Here is a 21,098-nt window from a genome sequence, read left to right as displayed (position 1 = left end):
GACATTAGAGTGTCAGCTCAAGTTGGATGGTTGAGAGACAAAGTCAGAGAGGCGAGATTGTGTTGGTTTGGACATGTGCAGAGGAGAGATGCTGAGTATATAGGGGGAAGGATGTTAAGGATAGAGCTGCCAGGGAAGAGGAAAAGAGGAAGGCCTAAGGGAAGGTTTATGGATGTGTTGAGAGAGGACATGCAGGTGATGGGTGTAAGAGAACAAGATGAAGAGGACAGGAAGATATGGAAGAAGATGTTCCGCTGTGGCGACCCCTAACGGGTGCAGCCGAAAAAAGAAGAAGAAGATAAACTTAATTAATACCACGAGGATATTCAGATGCATACATCAGCAGAAACATGAAAACAAAGGTACAGCCAATCAATCAATAAACAAATAATACATGTATATTGTGCAGATGTTTCAAAATGAACTTAACGAGAACATCTGGTGGGAACACTGAATTGCCTGATAGCAGTGAGCAGAAAAAACTCCAACAGGTACTTCTCACTACGCCATGGTGGAATGAGCCTGTGGCTAAGTTTGCTCCAAAAGAACACCTAATTTCAGGATGGCATCCGATTTTATCAACATCCCCTTTCCACAACAGCTTCCAGACTGTCCGGGGTTGGCCCTGTGATGGAGCAGGCTTTCCTGACATGTTTGTTCAGGTATTGTGCGTCATTTGAGCTCCACAGAGACCACAGCGTAGAACACCACACTGGCTACTATTCTTGCTGATGCTGAGTTTCAGGTTGTTATCCCAGCACCACAATACAATGTCCTCCATGACCGTTCTGTACTCTGACTCATCTCCATTATTAATGCAGCCTGCGATGTACAGCCTTTCTGTAGATGGCAAGTGCTGGTATTGTGCCTGAGGTGTGTTGTGTAGAGGGTCAACAGGAAGGGAGACAGAACAGTTCTCTGAGGTGCTCCAGTATTACACCCCTCCATTTCTGACACACGGTCAGTCAGCCTCGCAAGTTGCTCTCTGTAATCCCGGAGATTGTGGAGACATCAAGTTTCAAAGCCTTGAGTATTTTTCTCCAGTTGAAAAGTCAGAATGGTGTTAAAGGCACTGGAAAAATCAAGGACATTATCCTGACTGTGGTGTCAGATTTGTTCAAGTGGGAGCAGGCTCTGTGGAGCATTTAGATGAGAGCATCCACCACACCCATATGTGTCTGATAGGCTGAAACTAGGGGTCAGAGCTATTTCAGGACTGGCCTCTCAACGGTCTTTATGGTCTGAAGTTCCTGAGATTACCAGAATGCTCTTTCTGTGACACTTGGACTACACAGGATGTTTTCCAAGGCTGGGGAACCTTCTGCAAATTCAGGGAAAGGGAAAACAGGAGCTGAAGGACCCCACAGAGCTGGCTGGCACTTGTATGCTTGGGCCGATTTCATCCAGCCCTGAGGTCTTGTTTATGCAGATTTTTCCCAGCTCTTTCCTCACTTGATCAGCACAGACACACAGTCACTTTTAATTATTCTAAAGACACTAATGGATCAGTGGCTTTGTTCCATGGAAATACTTCCAAACAAAGGGGAAGAACTTTTCAGTCATCTCTTGGAAGAACATTATCTAATGAAATCTACTGTATTTTTGCAGCTTTGAAAAGACAGAAAGTGTAGACAAAGCTTGGTTGGATTTGATTGGTCCATCCAAATAGTATTGGTGACCACAGGCACCTTAGGCATGAACATCCTGCTGGGGCAGTACTGTCAGAAAGCATGGAGCCTTTCTGAGAGGTCGTAGACAGTATGTGAGTGTGAGGGAGGCAATAAAGAACTTATTACAACTGTTCCACTGCCTTTTACTTCATTGGCCTGGTCACACAGCCGCTGGTGATCTTGAGAAGGATTCGGTTTGGATCTGCTGATAAAGCTGGTGAAGGAGAGCACAGATGCTATTACCTCCAAACTCCAAATTGGATATGCCATCATCAATTAATTGGTGTTGGATACATCAAGGAAAAGATCATTGGAGCTATATATGAGGAGCAGGCAAAGACTGAAGCAATGACGGTCATGTTGGATGATGGCAGAGGAAGGAAATGGCCTCTAGTTAACTCCACATGGGAGAGTGAACCAGAGACACTGAATTTCACAATGTATTAGGCTGCTAGTAGCAGTGATAAAAAAATGTAACTGAATAATGCTGCAAAAACAATCTTGCAATTTAAAACTTCAGCAACATATTCTGTCATACAGTGCGACCACTAAACTGCAGTATTCAAAGACATCAAGTACTTGACAAAAATGCAAACGAATATTCATAGATTTCTTGTTCAGTGGGCTGAATCATATTGTAATCAAGTCATGAAAGTAATTCATAATCATGGTTATAATTACTCCAAAAGAGCAAGTTTTTCAAGTTTAGGGACCCTTCTAATTGTGTCACAAAGAATCAACCAATGGGTCACTTATAAGGGCTGTAGCTGGGAAATGAAAAAGTTAAAGATGAATTTGTCCACACGAAGCAAAGGTATGAAAATAACACTGCAGGGTCCAAGGGCCTTGCCGAGCAAATCAAAAATCTGGCGACAGGGACAAAGACCATTTCATGAAAAGGTCAAATTCTGTTAGAACAAACTGTTTGGAGGGTGAGGGGTTTATACTTATCAGCCTCCCTGAGAAGGGCTTTGCCAGGGTTCTGGGAAGGAGAATTGGTCAAACCTTGGATCTAGGAGGAACAATGTGGATTTCATCTTGGTCAAGGAACAATGGACTAGCTTGTTTCCCTCATAAGGATTCTGGAGGATTTCCATGGAAGTATGCTCAACCAGTCATGCATTTTATGGAATTGGAAAAGGCATATGACCACATCCCTCAAGGAGTCCTGTGGTGGGTGCTTTGGGAGTATGGGGTATCGGGCTTCTTGCTGTCGGATATTCTGTTCCTGTACAACTGGAGTGAAAGCTAGGTTTGAATTGCTGTCAGTAAGTCACACTTGTTCCTGGCAGGTGTAGGATTCCACAATGGATGTTCCCTGTCACATGGACAGACTTTCTAGGTGCAGCCAAGGAGTGGAGGGTAGGTCCAGTTTGGTGGCTGCATGAACGTATCTCTGCTATTTGCAGATGATGTGGGCCCGGTGGTTTCATCAGGCTGTGACCTCAGACATGCACTGGGGTAGTTTGAAGTTGAGTGTGAAGCAGCCGGGATGAAGATCAGTGCCTCTAAGTCTGAGGTTAATGTTACTCTGTCAGAAAAAGGTGGAGTGCCCTTTTAAGTTGAGTGTGAGGTGCTGGCCTCAAGTGGAGGAGTTTAAGTTCTTGAGGTCTTCTTCATGAGTGAATGAAGAAGGAAATGGGAGATCGACTAGTGGATCAGTGCAGTCATATGGACATTTTACTGGTCAGTTGTGGTTAAGAGAGAGCTGAACTGAAAGGCAAAGCTTTCAATTTACCCATCACTCTACCCTGACCCATGGTCAGGAGCTTTGCGTAAAGATTGAAAGAACCAGACTGCGGATACAAGTGGCGGAAATGAGAAAGGAGCGCAGACATTCAGGAGCTGCTCCTCCTCATTGAAAGAAGCCTGTTGAGGGGGTTCAAGAATTTGATTTGAATGCCACCCTGGTAAGATGTTTCAGGCATGTTCAACTAGGAGGAGACCCAGGACATGCTGGAGAGGTTATCTCTCTCAGCTGGCCCAGGAACATCTCAGTATTCCCCCAGAGGAGTTGTAGGAGGTGGTGGGGAAAAGGGACATCTGGGCATCTTTGCTGAAACAGCTGAACACGCAAAATGTATTGCTTAAGTTAGATTATACACAAATTTAGGGGTTGAATCACTGGGGTGAGCCAGTTAACTGTCTGTCAGCACAGGCCCAATACTGTAATAAGAATACATGTTATTGTTTTGTGTCCCTGCGAAATATAGAGAAAGTATTGTAATCGTCCAAAGAGTCGAGGCTGAGATTTTGACGAATCTCGCGGTTTTAGACCTCCCTGACTTTCTTGTATACGAAGTATAGGCAAAGTATTGTAATTGCCCAAAAATTCCATTTTGAGATTTTGATGAATCTCGATGTTTTAGACCACCCCGAGTCTGAGTGTGTATATTGTGAAATAAATGACTGGACACACAATGAGGGTTTGGGGCAGCCACCCATATAGTTTCAGTACAATGTGTATGGATTCAAGTCCAAAGTAGAACTGCTCAAGTAAGGAGGATGAGGGGTTTTTATAGTTGGTTCCCAGGAAATTACATCCTCGGGGCTGGGACAAGCAGGATTTCTCATATTTGGTCTGCAGAGAAAAAAGAGAGAGGTTTAGCACAACCCGCCGCCCCTGGCCTGGCGTGGAATTGGCATTTTCTGGTCCCATTGTTTGACTCCCAAGCGCACGTGTGTGACAATATGTAAACACAATAACTTGAGTACGCTTTCACTTTGGTCAACCAAATTTTGCATACAAACAAGTATAAGGTACAAAACATAGATTTCTATCAACTGTTGGGCTATTTCCATTAACCGGAAGTGGTACCTTTTATTCATGCAGCTGCCGAGTCTGATTGATTCAACTTTACTTTTATAAAAATTAAATTATGAATTATTAAATTAATAATCAAATTATTAATTTGATTCAATTTGTTGTTGATGGTTCTTTAATGTACATAATATAAAAATATAATTATTGTCTTGCAGTTTACTCCTCAAATATCCATCCCGATATCTGAGTATATGAGAAAGTCTATGGTAGACCACTCACGATTTTTTTATCTTACAATTATGTGTAAATCATGTCTTGGTTTGTATCTGTCTACTGAATATCCTGACTTTTTTCTCTGCTCATCTCGACAGCCTGGACTCGTGTCGTCTCACCTCCGGATGTTGTGCTGGTCTCTCCTTGGCTCTCGCTGCACCACATTCACAAATGACTTGTCTGTCAGTGTCCCACAATAAACTGGATGATTCAGGAGTGCGCCTGCTGTGTGAGGGACTGAGGAGCAAAAACTGCAAATTAGAGGATCTAAAGTGAGTAAACATGATGAAAGCTTGTGTGTGTGCGTTGTGGATTTTAACTTTTGTGTTTCAATCAGGCCAGACTGTAGTGGATCATGAAAAATAGGACATTTCACTTTAATTTTTCACCTCTGTGTCTAAATGTTGACTGCTTTAACTCCTCCATTTTATTTCAATCTAATTTCATGTTGTGACATAGAATCCACACTGTAGAAGTCGACATTTTAGAGTTGTGCCACCAAGTTTCTCCCTAGTAATGATTAAACTAAACACATATTGTGAAATGGAGTACATAGTGAAACTTGGTGTTTTCCATCGTGTAACGATTTTGTGACACAAATGTTATTCCACTTCTGACACCATTGGCAGACAAAGAGAGGTGTTTAGTTCTTTTCTGGAAGGTGTGGACGCTAGGGGCGTTGTTTCCCTGTGAAACCCAACAGACAGATGTCCAAGACACAAATGTAAAAGCACTAAGCATAATTTTTAAGATTTTTCTTAAATAAAGTGCACAAAGCACCACACTCGCTACAATTAACAACAATCCAATAATCACAATAATCCAAATCCTCCACTCCCAGCAGCTCTGTCACACACCCTCCCAACTCCGGCTCAGCTTGCTGGGTCTCAAACAGTCCTTTTTATATTCCTTGACCCGGAAGTGCTCCCCATCTTCTTCCGGGTCAAACGCCACATTATCAGTCCTCAATCATCCCGGAAGTACTGTGGGCTTCCGTCCTCGTGACTCCAAAGTACTTCTGGGTTGTAGGAAAAGTAGGAGTCCTCAGGTCCTTTATGAGCTCCCCCTGGCGGCACCCATGGCACCCAACAGGGCTGAGAAAATGGACTCCATGTCCCATGATGCCCTGAGGGAATCCGGGGTACAGTTACAGTCCAGGGGAGCTGCCACCTAGTGTCCTGGGGGAGGCAGTGTCCTGGAAAGGTTGTCCTTCTCCACTCTTCCTGTTCTGGGAAGTCCCAGCCGGATTGAGCTGCCGGCCGTCTATCACAAAGGATTTTCACACACTCATTCCACATTAGTAATTAAATAGATCTAAAGAGGAATAACGAAATTCACATAGGCCCCTCTTCACATGAGTACATATAAGAGTGATGCCAAATGCCTGTCACTAATGTCAGTAATCAACTTATGGGTGTCCTTGCGACACACGGCAGCTCCATCACTTTGGTTTTTTATCATAAACAATTCGTGTGAAATGGAATTCACAGCAAAATTTGTGGCTTTCTGTCACAGAATGAATTTGTGATGAAAATATTGTTCCACTTCTGATACCAATTACACAAGAAGAGAGGTGTTTAGTTCTTTTCCATATTAGTAATTAAATAGATCTAAAGAGAAAAAAAATCACTGGACACATTTTCTACCACATTTTGTTGGTAGTACAATGTCCAGCATTGCCAGTTATGATGGCAATCTTGGTGATTTAAAATACTAAAGATGTGTAAGAGACACATTTTTGTAGCCAGGACCTCAAAACGTAGCACGTGGAGCTTGCGTTTCTTCCAACCAAGAATAAAGAAACTGGAAAGGACAGACGCTAGGTAGCGGTGTGGTGGGCCAGCAGCTTTCTGGATAGTGAGCTTTAACGTGGAAAAAATACAGTAATGTGCATATTAGTGTGTCTTTGTGTGAAATACGTGCAGCATTTCACATTAAAAAAAAGAAAAAACACTATCACTGGTGTGCTATGGATTATCCAGAGGAGAAAAAAAACAATAACACCGGTAAACACAGAAGTGTGAACGGGACAATAGGCAGCAAAATTAGATTAGACTACACTAACTTGTTAGAGAGACAGCAATAATTAAGAGACACGGCTCACATTTCAAGGTGAACCTCCCTGCATGCACGAGAGCACATATTATAGGATGTTCAAAAAGCAAAAGAGATGTACATGTACTACAGTAGTTATTTCTGCATAGAGAAACATTTGTTTGTAATAACTAAGAGGTGAGTCCTGAATTAATAAAAAAATGTCATTCTATCATTTCCGTAACATTGCCTGCCTCTGTCCATGTCTGTCCTTTAATGATGCTCAAACTCTGGTTCATTGTTTCATAACATCTCGTATTGATTACTGTAATTCTCTCTTCATCGGCCTCCCTGCAAAATCTATACAGAAGCTACAGTATATTCAGAACTCCGCAGCCAGCGTCCTCACCCACACAAAGCATATTGCTCACATCTCCCCTGTTCTCTCCAAGCTTCACTGGTTACCGGTTCCATCAAGGATTGAATTCAGGATTCTGTTTCTCACCTTCAAAGCCCTACAAAACCTTGCCCCCCTTTACCTCACTCAGCTCCTAGCTCCTTACACTCCTTGTCGCTCTCTCAGGTCCTCGAGCAGTAATCTCCTTACTGTCCCACACACCAGACTCTCCACCCTGGCAGGCAGGTCCTTTAGTGTTATGGCCCTTCAACTCTGGAAATCTCTCTTAGTTTCTCTGAGATTGCTCCTCTTTCTCCACCTTTAAATCTCAACTCAAACTTTCCTCTTTGACGAACTTTTGTCATCTGTGTAATTTTATTTTTTGTACTCTGTATGTAAAGCGACCATGGGTTTGTGAAAGGCGCTCTATAAGTGCAACTAATATTATTATTATTATTAAAAAGTGTGAGTTAATGACCAGAGGTGGGTTCATTTGCATTTTACATCTTTTGTATGTTTGTTATACGTTAAGATGCGATGTTGTTTAAAGTGTACTGTTTAACGTTTATATGTTGGGAATGTGCTTTAGTGTTATTTACATGCAGCAATATTTTTTAATAATAGTTTATGGTATTACATCAATGTACTTTACTATAAGTTTGTTGATACTGTTTACTGATAAACTGCAGATAATCTCATGCCCGATTTGACTAATACTAACGCACTTTTATGTAATTTTCCAATACGTTTATGTATTCTTTTTATTGTAGACCACACACACATATACCTATTCAAATACAAGTGTATATCTTTGAATAAATAAGTCAATTTCATTCTGAGCTGCTGTGTGGAATTCTCTGCCTCAGTGTCCTGACCAACACTCCGGAGTGAACCCTACATGTCTTGAACTCCTCACAGTTACAGTAGTCCTTTGCTACAAACATTATTAGTCCCAAGGGGACATTTGGGTGCATAAGCAACAGAAACATAAAAAAACTAACAAACAAAAAAAAAACACAAAGATAAAGACTCACAGGACAAATAATAGGATCAATCCAATAGAAGTTTAAATAAATAGATCAATATTTTGAAGAAATTGTAAAATGAACCAAAAATGTTGAGTTTTGCATCACAAAATTGCAATGTGACCCGCAACAAGAATTTCAGTGTTATTTCAGGGAATAACATGATAAATGGAAGTTGCCTATTTCGTTCATCAGTCTTTTTCCCCCCCTTTCTTAAGTGGGGATGCCAGGTGTTCTGCCTCACATTCTGTTAACGGTTACTGTTATTTGTTGAACTGTGCACCCCCTTAGTCTTGTCATTTATTAACACACCTGTCAGTCACGTCCCACTCTCACAATGGTGATATAAATGTCCATGACACTCACATAAAGCACATGGGTCCCATAATAAACTTTTAAATACAATGCACCCCTTGTGTCTCACGTAGGCACCCCTTTATCTCTTGTTTCGGTCATGTCCAAAACGTATCTCTAAGGTATATAAACCCCTGGGTCTGGTTAGTTGTGGTACAAAGCAATTTGAACCTCTGTCTACGCCCTTCTCTTTGTCTTGATCCAATCATGGAAATCCCTCGCCTTGTAAGTGTCTTTAAAGCTTTATTGTTTAATGCATAATAATAATAATAACAGCACCTCCAAATCCGAGACCATGGTCCTCAGCCAGAAGAGGGTGGAGTGCCCTCTCAGGGTTGGGAGCGAGATCCTGCCCCAAGTGGAGGAGTTCAAGTATCTCGGGGTCTTGTTCACGAGTGAGGGAAGAATGGAGCGTGAGATCGACAGGCGGATCTGTGCGGCATCCACAGTGATGAGGGCTCTGCATCGGTCTGTCTTGGTGAAAAAGGAGCTGAGCCGTAAGGCAAAGCTCTCAATTTACCAGTTGATCTATGTTCCTACCCTCACCTATGGTCATGAGCTATGGGTAGTGACCGAAAGAACAAGATCGCGAATACAAGCGGCTGAAGTGAGTTTCCTCCGCAGGGTGTCTGGGCTCTCCCTTAAAGATAGGGTGAGAAGCTCAGTCATCCGGGAGGGGCTCAGAGTAGAGCCGCTGCTCCTCCGCATCGAGAGGAGTCACATGAGGTGGCTCGGGCATCTGATCAGGATGCCTCCTGGACGCCTCCCTGGTGAGGTGTTCCGGGCATGTCCAACGGGGAGGAGGCCCCGGGAAAGACTCGGGACACGCTGGAGGGACTATTGTCTCCCGGCTGGCCTGGGAACGCCTCGGGATTCTCCCAGAAGAGCTAGAAGTAGTGGCCGGGGAGAGGGAAGTCTGGGCATCTCTGCTCAAGCTGCTGCCCCCGCGACCCGACCTCGGATAAGCGGAAGAGGATGGATGGATGGATGGATAGATGTTTAATGCATACTGTCTTCTATGGATTGCTTTGTAAATCATTATTTATTGTCCTTGGTTCCACACCTGTATATACCTATATGTTTCTTTTGTATATATTTCAGTTTACAACGAGGTACATCCAGTAAAAGCTTTCAAGAAAGCTCACCCTTGTCATTTTTATGTGGATGTGCCAAGTTGTTTAAGCTCTCTGTGGCCACATTGCACAGAGAGCGCGGAGTGAGGCAGAAAACCAGGAATTCACCCAGCTAATACACAGAGAAATCAGTAGCTGTAGAAATGTAAAATCAAAAAATGTATTCAAAACAGAAATATTTGCAGCTAGAATACTACATGTGGATGAAAAAGTAATCCACGATATTCATTTTTAAAAGGTGATCTTTAATTAATATCTTCTAAGATGACTCATTGTATTATTGTTGGATTTGTAAGACTTACCAGGTATGTTACCAGATTGGTCTACTCCTGTACATTTAGAGATCCAATCCAGACAGAGTCATGGGTGATACCAGTTGCCAGTCACTCTGCAATATTCCACATAGGACCCCCTTCACATGAGTACATTGTGACCCACCTGGGGGCATACCAGCCACCCTACCTGACTTGTTTTTTGGCCTTTCACCTTACGTTTTCTCTTTAGCATATGAAAGGCCTGATCAGTTAGATTGAAATCGGGTGACTGGCTTGGCTATTCGAGAATTTTCCATTTTGTAGCTTTGACAAACTCGTGTGTTAGGGTCATTATCTTATTGTAGGATGAAGTGCCGTTCAGTGCATTTGGAGACATTTACTGGACCTTGAGCAGATCAGATGTTTCTGCACACCTCAGAATTCATTGTGCCACTGCCATCAGCAGTTCCATCTTCAATGAAAAGAAATGTGCCAGGACCTGTGCCAGCCATACATGCCCAAGCCATAACACCTACACCACCATGTTCAACAGATAAGGTGGTCTGCTTTGGATCTTGGGCAGTTCCTTGTCATCTCCACACTTTTCTCTTGCCATCACTCTGATGAGGTTCATCTTTGTCTCGTCTGTCCACAAGACATTTTCCCAGAATTCTGCAGGCTCTTTCACAAATTGTAATCTGGCCATCCTGTTTGTGTGGCTAACTAGCGGTCTGCATCTTGCAGTGTGGCCTCTGTATTTCTGTTCATAAAGTTTTCATGGGATTGTCATCTCTGACACACACACACATCTGTCGGAACAGGCGTTTGGGGGCTGCTTCTTTACCAGAGTGAGGATTTTTCTGTCCTCAGCTGTGGAGTTCTTCCTTGGCCTAGCTGTCCCTTTGCGATTACTGAGCTCACCAGTGTGTTCTTTCTTCTAAATGACATTCCATGGTTTAATTTGTAACTTTAAACTGTGGAGCTGAGGGCTAAATCAAGGAAAAATGTGTCTTTGTCCCAAACATTATGGAGGGCTCTGAGTGTGGGTGTGTGTGTGAGTGTAAGTCTGTGTCTGTGTGTATATACAGTCGTGGCCAAAAGTTTTCAGAATGACACAAGTTTTGGTTTTCACAAAGTTTACTGCTTCAGTGTTTTTAGATCTTTTTGTCAGATGTTTCTATGGAAACTTTAATGCTTGGAGTTTGCTCCGAGAGCAACTTCTTCCCAAACATCCAAGAACAGTTTGGTGACACACAATGCCTTTTCAAGCATAATGGAGCACCGTGCCATAAGGGAAAAGTGATAACTAAGTGGCTCAGGGAACAAAACATCAATATTTTGATGGCCAGGGAACACCCCAGACCTTAACCCCAATGAGAACTTGTGGTCAATCCTCAAGAGGCGGGTGAACAAACAAAAAAACTCAAATTCTGACAAACTCCAAGCATTGATTATGCAAGAATGGGCTGCTGCCATCAGTCAGGATTTGGCCCAGAAGTTGATCAACACCAGGCCGGGGCAAACTGCAGAGGTCTTGAAAAATAAAGAAGGGCCCACACTGCAAATGTGGACTCTTTGCATAAACTTACTTTAATTGTCAATAAAAGCCTTTGAAACTTATGAAATGCTTGTAATGCTACTTCAGTACACCAGAGAAACATCTGACAAAAAGATCTCAAAACACTGGAGCAGGTATTGTTTGGTGAAAACAATACCTGTGTCATTGTCAAAACTTTTGGCCACAACTGTAGTTATGCCTGAACACATACATGCCCATATTTTTTTTTTTTTTAATATTCGTCATTATGGTTGATTATTTATCAGCTTTTTAATTTGTGAGTAGAAACCTACTGGTGTGAGTGCCAGTGGCCCCATACCATTTGCCAAAAGGGAGAAGTGATAAAAATATTGCTGTGGAGAAATCTTCAGAAAAAACAAGCAGAGTCTTTAGAAAGGCAGTCAGAATTTAAGTAAGACTTTACTGCACAGCATAGAAAATAATTGCAGAGCACATAAAGCCTGTCTCAGTTGATGAATTGAGTCCAGAGAGCCCTGAATATATTACAATTCTTATCACACAATGCCCCCCTTCCAGACTCGTTTCCCAACATCTACTGTATAGAGTTTCTCATGATGTTGTCCCCACTCAGCACCTTTACCCATAACAATCACCTGATGTTCCACACCTTCTCATACCAATATTCTTGCCCCTGAAGACATCCCCATAACGGTCTTCTTCCTGATAAACCTTCTCATAACAATATTTTTACTGGCCGGACATATTTGCCATCTGGCAGTGAGAATCACCTGATTACTCCTCCCTTCATTCTTACGGCCTAATCCTGAGCTGTTAAGATCGATGGCCTTTCAGTTGTTAATCAATTCTTAACTTAACAATTAAGCTGGGTTTAGAAGGACCCATGTATGAAAACTGGACTGCTTAGTTATAATTCAATAAATAATTACTTGTTTCACTAGTGTCCTGTAAGGCTAAGGCTAACATAACAGACAACTGTGCCAGTGAATGGCAGCACACAGCTTCACTGATAAGGGCAAAGCTGCGAACAACCTTGACATGGCGCTTCATGCTTGAGAGACGAGCCTTGAACAATTGCTTCTCTAAGCTCACTCATATGTGCTACTATATCTGATTATTTTTATTATCACTAAGCTGTATAAAGAAACATTGCCATATAAACTTAAATGCTACTGTAAAACATATACGTGCGTGCTAATATAAAAGCCCATGAATGCAGACAGCAGTGCTTGTTATCATGGCACACAGCTGCCCAGTGGTCTGACAGAGGCTTACGTCACGGCACTTGTTCAGGAAAAAGTCCCCCAACTTTCAATAATCTACTCTTAAGCCCCTATAGTGTTCAAACTAACTAATATCATGATACATTGTGTTTTAATTTTATTGCATAAGGTATCGATGAGCTCTAGTGCTTCCAAATGCCATTTTAATAGCTTATATGTTTTATACACTAGCTTATCAGCTTGCCCTTCACTCACACAGGCAAAAATCCTTGCATGCAGTTTGTTTCGTCTTCTGTCAGTTAGAAGCTCTGCACCTTCATTTCTCAAAACAAAGTTTGCCTGATTGCTTCCTCTGAGAGCATGATGACCTCGTCTCACAACTTGACTCGCAGAAACTCAACACAAAGCAAGTAAGAAGGACAGGCAGGCGAGAGGCCTCTCTAACAAAATAAATGGTGTCCTTTTAAAGTTGTTTCAGGCCTAGGCTTTTCATAGCCAAGAGCGCAAAAGCTAATAATGAAGGGCATTGATCGTTGATCAAAATTCTCAATAGTATCTGCCGTGCAGAAGATGGCTGTTCTATGGAAATGGGTCTGTACATCTGTAACTCTCTCAGTCCTCACTTCTCTTCTCATCTCTACAGCCTGTCTGGATATTATCTCACCTCTGGATGTTGTGCAGCTCTCTCCTCAGTTCTCTCTTGTCCACACTTGCCGCTGAAATATCTGTTTCTGAACTATAATCACAGCCTGGGTGATTCAGGAGTGCATCTGCTGTGTGAAGGGTTGATGGACAAAAAGTGCAAATTAGAGGCCCTGGGGTGAGTCATCATGGAGCGAATGACTGTGAGTGTATGTGTCTGCATTACGTGTGTGGGTTTTGTGAATTTTTTTTGCAGTTTAATTCAGGTCAGACTGCAGTGTCAGTATATGAACAGGAGAAAGGATAAATTTTGTTTTCAACAAGTATTGAGAAGATGATCTACTCAAGTATATATGAGGTAAGAGTAGCGGTAATCACAAAGGTCTTTCTTTCAGGACACATCAGAAAAAACAGACAGGATCAGAAGGAAAGGTCAGTTCAGTAAATTTTCGGGTGTTCAACTAAGTGCAGAGGGATACACTAAAGACCATTTGGATTTTGTAAAAAGAAGCATGTCCAGAGGTATTAGAGACCCAAAAAAAGAAAAAACGGAGATGAAATAAAAGCTAATAGGAGTCAGCAAAACATTTTAAGCCCTATCAAGCTCTGACTTTTCCAGCTTTTCCTGTGACCACCAGTCAAGTAGTTTGACACCTCCAGCAACTCAGCTTACAAGAAAGGAGAATGAATGAGCGCTCACCTAAAAGTAAAATGTGTACAAGGTGGAGGAAAGCGTTTTTTAACTGCACAAACAAGAGAAAAGCTCATTGGACTGATGTCTGGCATTTGTTGTATCATAACAGAATTTTTAAAGGAAAATAAAATGACTGCTGCGAATTCCGAATGCAAAAAACTTGGAGACAGATTTGCGGCTCTGGAAGATGAATGCAGAAGGAATAATATTAGAATTGAAGGTCTACCTGAAAATCGTGAAAGTCCAAACCCAGTGAAGTTTGCAGTTGAACTATTCTCTAAAATAATTGGAGAGGACTTTAAATCAGATACCGAGATTGCAGCAGCTCATTGCATACGCAGATCAAATACCTTTAGACCTAGGTCTTTAATTGTCCGCTTCGAGAGGTTACTATGTAAGCTAGATGTGATGGCACTCCTCAGACACAAGCAAGAGATTATATTTGATAATAACCACATTCGTATTTTCCCTGATTTCTCTCCCGCAACAGCTGCTAAATGTGCAGCCTTCTACAACATTAAACAGTGGTTACGGAAAGCCGATATCAAATACAGCCTCTTGTATCCTGCCAACCTGAAACTGGATGTGCAAGGCCAATACTACGTCTTCTCCACCAAGGATGAAGCAGAAAAGTAATTAAGAAAGCTGATCCCGACACTATTCTGAAACACAAAAGTGAGTCGCATCTTGTCATGGCATGGCAAGGAGATATCACCTGCTGTCTGATCCACTTGTAATGATACGGGTACCATAATTATACATCCTTTTCATTACTCGGACGCTTTCTGTTTATGTTTTAATTACAGTTCTAGACGTGTGTGTGGAAGAAATACATTTTTCTTTTCTTTTTTTTTTTTTTTTTTACTACCCTAAAGGAGACTGTTTAACATCATACCCTTGCTTTATTGTTATTGTTATTATTATATTAGGATTTACTATGCTTGTCCAAGATCACTTTTTAACACCACTCCCTGGGTTTATTATCTTAATACTTTAAGATTGATGAAGATTATACTTTATGCTTATAGTTTGTTAATGATTATTTTTTAGGCATATAGTATTTAGACTTTATTGGTAATAGATATCTCTACTTTTTAATCCTCAAACGCCGCTGCGTGGGGGCTTGTTTTGTTTTGGACGTGCTCTGTGTCTAGGTATGTCAGAGGACCGGGACTAGTTCCAAATTAAGCTAGTTCGCTAGTTCAAATTAAGTATTTAAAATGCCAGAAATCTTGCCTGACGTTAACACCTTAAAAACATAAGAAATTTGACAATCGAGAGGAGACCATGTAGTCCATCAAGCCCATTTCTTTAGCTAATAGCTAATATCTCATCCAGATTATTCTTAAAGGTACATAAGGTTTCTTGTATCCGAATGTTCACCAATTCTCTTGGTTTTTCTGTACTTAGTGAAGCTCTAGTCTGTCATCTCTTATATTTGAATGTTTAGAGTGTATTCAAAGAAAGGAATGGAGAAAAAAACAAAACTGAAGAAGAAATAGAATGAGTGACTCACCTTAGACTCAGGACACAAGGGTCTGAAGAGGGTCCTCAAAGGAGGTGACAATGAACTGAAGGATGATGGAAATTCAGAGAATTGGTGAAACCGAAGTTGAAAGTTGTGGGTGTGTGTGTGTGTCTGTGTGTGTGAAGTTCACTGTCTGGTATAAAATCTTCATGTCAGGTGTTGAGGTGTCATTGGTGTCAGTGATTCTCATGATGGTGGTGGCACTTGCTCCTCATGCTGCTCAACTTCTCTATTTTTTACCTTTATATTCTGGAGCCTACTATCTCTATATATCTTCAAAGGCTGGAATCGTGTGGGCTCACCTCTACATGTTGTGCGGCTATCTCTTTGGCTGTCTCTGCTGAACACTCACGACTGACTAATCTGAGCCTAGATTATAATCATCTGGGGGATTCGGGAATGCACCTGCTGTGTGAGGGGCTGAAGAACAAAAACTGCAAATTAACGTATCTGAGGTGAGTAAATGGGGTGTTTGCATTTATGTTTGTAAATTTATTTATGATGGCTCATTTAACATCAGTACTCAAAACACCCAGAATAAAACTTCTGTATCTAAATTAAGTGGACAGACAGACATGAGAAGGAGGCAGAAGGAGATTTCCTTTCAATGAACTGAATCTTTTCTTTCCATGTCTCATTGTCAGCCAAGTTTACTCCTCATCCTTGGAAAAGTCACCTGCATTCTTTGACATGAAGCCCTTGTCCAAAAGTGGACACCCTCATTCTCTGGTTGTCATTATCCACAACTGGCTGTAAAAAACTGGTTCAAATTAATTCAGATCTCTAGAATGTATCTATAAATTCATTTGAAAAATATACTTAAAGCATGAAAGTGTGGTCTAAATCAAAGTGTATTACCAGGGATCAGATATTAACTTATTAACGTATGTTAAGCATTATAAGCTTAAAATCTATAATTCTGCCTGGATGATAAGCCCAATGGACATGCTCGGAATTTCCTTGATACAGATCAAAGTATTCAACTATAAAACAATCTATAAACATGAAATCTGTAAGATATTTGAATATATACACTGATGTAAATTGATCTTCACATATGATTAAATATTAACTTAAAGTACTACATACATTAATATAGTAGAAGACAATATGCATGTAATTCCCATCTGTTTGTAAGCCCTGTATTTTAAACTCTCCTTATTCTGTGAAATGTAAGTAAACATATTAAAATATACAAACTTAATTACTGTACTCGTAAAATACTGTAACTTACTTTACATATTATTACGAAAAACTCTCACATTAAAGAAAGGATGAAATACATCCACCCTTCAGCTGACATGCTTCTAAATTAACTACAACATGGAAAACACCGATTGGTTAAGCTTCCAACTCAACAGACCAATCATAAAGTGTAATGATAGACGGAACAAACAAATGAGTGAACAGACTTTATTTGTCCCCAGAGGGAAATTTGGCTTTTCACAGAAGCTCTTTAAGTTAACAAATAAATAAATAAATAAAACAAGCAGATGCATCCAGATAGAAACCGCAATCCATGGTGGTTTTAATTGTAATACAATTGTGTGTGTGTGTGTGTGATGCGTACAAATAAATACAGACAGTTGATCACAAACCCCATGCTGTCTTATTGGCGTCTTTTTAAAGAGAACGCCAAATTCCCAGCAACCCCAACCACTCTGAATCTGCTCAATCATGTAATACTACCAGGGCTGCTACAACACAAATAAGGCAATCATTAGGACACTAGACAGCTCTGTGGAGAAATACATGCAAATAACTGAATATCAGAGACAATATTATTTATTATTTTACCTTTGGCACACCTGCAGTCATTCTTTACATGTTTGTATTGTGTTTTCTGTTCATTCTCAGTGTATTTACCTTTATATATTTATATGCATATAAGCATATGGTCAATATTGAATCTGAAAGTTACTATTTGACTTGTTCATGCTGCACAGTATTTATGGGAGCTCTGTGAGTGCTGAGAGGGGTAAAAGCTGTTGCTGCTGGGTAGGCTGGTCGAGCAAGTGCTGTAACATTACAAAAGCACCATCTTGTTTCAACCTCCTGGATAAGTTTGGGACAGCTCATCTTCTCTGTTTCGACCACCTTCAATAATTTTTAAAAGTGAGATGTGCTAATTGAGAAGAGGCTAAAGTCACCTACAGTGCCTTGCGAAAGTATTCATCCACCTCTGTGTTTGTCCTGTTTTGTCACATTACAATCTGGTATGAAAACTGATTTTCATTTGGATTTTATGTTAACATTTACATTACATTTATTTGCTTAGCAGATGCTTTTATCCAAACAATTGGAGTTTTATGTAACAGACTTAACAATACAGTCCACACTGTTGAAGAGGAAAATAAAATCTCTCTCTCTCTCTCTCTCATATATATATATATATATATATATATATATATATATATATATATATATATGCAGTTGGAGATCCACGAAGGGAGAAAAAATGAATCACGTATCATAAAATAGTTTTTATTCCTGAGCTTTCCTGAGCTTTCAACCCCTATCAGGGTCTTCATCAGAGGATAATGCTTAGACTTACTAGAATCAAAGGCAATATATAGCAACACATTCAGTGGGGGGTGGGAGTGGATGGTTGTGGGTGGGTGGGGGGTTGTTATAGTTTAATTATTGTGTACATGTCCTTCTTAAGTTAGCATATGCTGGATTTATGTCCAAGTGTCTGTTGATGGCGCGAGTCTTGGCTATCAGATGAAAACGCCATCAACAGACACTTGGACATAAATCCAGCATATGCTAACTTAAGAAGGACACGTACACAATAATTAAACTATACAACCACCCCCTCCCCCCCCCCCCCCCCCCCCCCCGCTTGATCATACTGACTTAATCACCTCCACCCACCCACAACCATCCCTCCCACCCCCACTGAATGTGTTGCTATATATTGCCTTTGATTCTTGTAAGTCTAAGCATTATCCTCTGATGAAGACCCCTGATAGGGTTGAAAAGCTCAGGAATAAAACTATTTTTATGATACGTGATTCGTTTTTTCTCCATTCGTGGATCTCCAACTGCAAATATGCAAACTGTATCACAGACCTTCTCTTCCATATATATATATATATATATATATATATATATATATAGTAACACTAGGTGTCGCGGTTGCTCCTCTAACCCGATAGACAGACACTCAAGACACGGAGTAAAAGCACTCTGAAGTATTTCAATATTTTTTCTTCTTGAATCCGTGCTCTCAAGCACCACACCCAGAGTAAACAGGCAATTATATAAACACAAATAAACACAATATTCTCCTCCACACCACCCAGCAAGTGTTGTCCATCTCCTCCCGACTCTGGCTCGCTTGCTGGGTCTCCAGCAGTCCTTTAAATAGTCCTTGACCCGGAAGTGCTTCTCCTTCTCCTCTTCCTCCCACGTGACTTGCCAGCACTTCCAGGTCAGATGGAGAATTCAAGTTTTTTTCTCAGCCCGGAAGTACTTTGAAGCTTCTGTCCACATGACCTGGGAGTACTTCCGGGTTATGTTTGAGGCACGACTCCTCCTGTCCCTTCATAGCTCCCCCTGGCAGCACCCACAGCACCCAACAGCTGCCATCTAGCATCTTGGGGGAAGCAGTGTCCTGGAAAAGCTGCCTTCCCCCCATCCATTTCAGGGGCGTCCTGGCCAGGTTGAGCTGCCAGCTGTCTCCTACAACTATATTATATATATATATATATATATATATATATATATATATATATATATATATATATATATATAGTATAATATACAGTGTGGGGAACAGCCCAGTCACAGACAGGCAGACATCATTGGTTCAAAACCACACACGCTCTATTTACACTATTTACAACCACAGAGTAAACCGTACAAAATCCAGTGCCCCTACACCAATTACCCTTTATTCCAGGCCTTTCCCAATACCTCTCTCTTCACCGCCTCCACTCCTCTCCTCAAGGGTTCATCCTCTTCCACTTGACTGCAGCAGACGAATGGAGGGAGGCGGCCCCTTTTATGTTCACCCAGACGTGCTCCAGGTGCCTCCTCATGAACTTCCGCCGGCACTTCCTGGTGTGGCGGAAGTGCCGGCTGAGCACCCGGAAGCACTCCGGGTGTCCCCAGTATTCCTTCCCCCAGCACCTCCAGGTGTGGCGGAAGTGCTGATGTCCAGGGCTTCTCAGGCATCTGGGAACCCCCTGGTGGTGACCACGGGCCCCTATAGGGTTGAGCTTCCATGCTCTAATTTGGGACAAATAATGCTGTAGTATATTTAAGTATATATGACAATTGCTCACTCGGACAATTTGTTTTGGGGGCCCCCAAGAAGACGGGGGCCCTAAGCTATAGCTTGTGTAGCTTATACGTAAATCCTGCACTGCTCTGTTCTCATGGTCCCCATACCAACCAGGGCGACTGTGCTCTCGTGGTCTGGAGGAGGCATAGTCCCTCTTCCGGTCCTTCTGGGCGTCCTGGCTGCCTCTCCGCCAGCTGAGACCCATAGGGGCCAGTGGCCCGTCCTGCGAGGGCAGGTCTCCCATGAAGCGGGTCCTACTTGCGCATATCCAGGATCTTGTCCTGCAAAATAGCAAGCAGAAACAGGGGCGGAGCTGCTGCCAGAACACCACTACCTGGTGTCCATCTGTGTCACACACAGGCAACGCTCCCCCCTCTGACTGGCACCCCGGCCTTTGCCACTTCGGCAACCCCTCAGAGGTTTCCATGCCCCCCCAGATTGAAATATCAGACGGGACCGCTCGCTCCCCCATCACCTCAGCCGACTTCGGGGCTTCCCTCTGCCTCGGCAGAGGGCGGCCCTTCTCCAGACGTGAGCTCCCAGCCTCACATCCCTCTCTATCGGAGGAGCCGGGTCTCTTCTTCTGGGTCCTCCTCTTTCTCTGGGATGCCATGACGGCTTGGGTCTCCCTGTGGGAAAGGAAGAGACCCTGTGCCATCTGCATCCCTGTAGAGCGACGTGAGATCGATGCTGGCTCGGGGCATAGGGCCCTTTGACACCTGGCACCCATCAGCCTGCATCCTGACTGCCCTCTCACTCTTTCTGCCCTCACCACACGATTGGTCATCATCGCCGCATCCACTATCGGAGCCCCCGCTACTTGAATCCGATCAGCCATATCACGGTTCTTTTCGCTGGGGTCTCGCTTTTTCTTTATGGGGTTAATTCCACTCACCTGCACCGGGGTGCCACTCTGGCCGGAGGATCCAGCGCTGTGTCGTTCCGCCCACTTTTGCAATGTCTTCACGGACGCAACCGCCTTCCTCTCCAGCTTCTTCAATACCTCCCGGAGGGCGCGTATCACTGAAATAGCGACTCTGCAGGCTGAAGGTACTTCTCCAGCTCGCGCAGAGCCACCAGCAAGCACAGACAGTCAGTCGGCTGTGGACTTACCTGTCGATCAGCCCTACTCGCCGGCTGCCTTCCGTGGGGCCTTCCCTTTGGCCCAATCGGGTCCTTCCCTGGGTCAGGATGGACATTCGTTGGTCCCGCCTCCGACCAATCATTGGTGGGCACGCAACACACACCATCCAATCCCTTGCCTGCCTTGGGGAAGGAC

The 21,098-nt window shown here is 42.5% G+C and overlaps 2 protein-coding genes across 4 annotated transcripts in view; both read left to right on the top strand.

The window, feature by feature from the left end:
* Window positions 1–21,098, top strand: part of LOC114667766 (oocyte zinc finger protein XlCOF7.1-like) — a 228,360-nt gene that overhangs the window by 101,073 nt on the left and 106,189 nt on the right. The gene's annotated exons all lie outside the window — the stretch shown is intronic.
* Window positions 1–21,098, top strand: part of LOC114666901 (NACHT, LRR and PYD domains-containing protein 3-like) — an 84,292-nt gene that overhangs the window by 47,049 nt on the left and 16,145 nt on the right. Inside the window, exons 11-13 of the mRNA XM_051933362.1 lie at window positions 4,806–4,979; window positions 13,308–13,484; window positions 15,810–15,983. Of these exons, the coding sequence (XP_051789322.1) occupies window positions 4,806–4,979; window positions 13,308–13,484; window positions 15,810–15,983 (525 nt within the window). The remainder of the gene's footprint in view (window positions 1–4,805; window positions 4,980–13,307; window positions 13,485–15,809; window positions 15,984–21,098) is intronic.

This window comes from Erpetoichthys calabaricus, chromosome 1 (genome assembly GCF_900747795.2).
Source record: "Erpetoichthys calabaricus chromosome 1, fErpCal1.3, whole genome shotgun sequence".
Lineage (NCBI taxonomy): Eukaryota > Metazoa > Chordata > Cladistia > Polypteriformes > Polypteridae > Erpetoichthys > Erpetoichthys calabaricus.
This window is presented reverse-complemented; position numbering and strand designations above follow the sequence as displayed.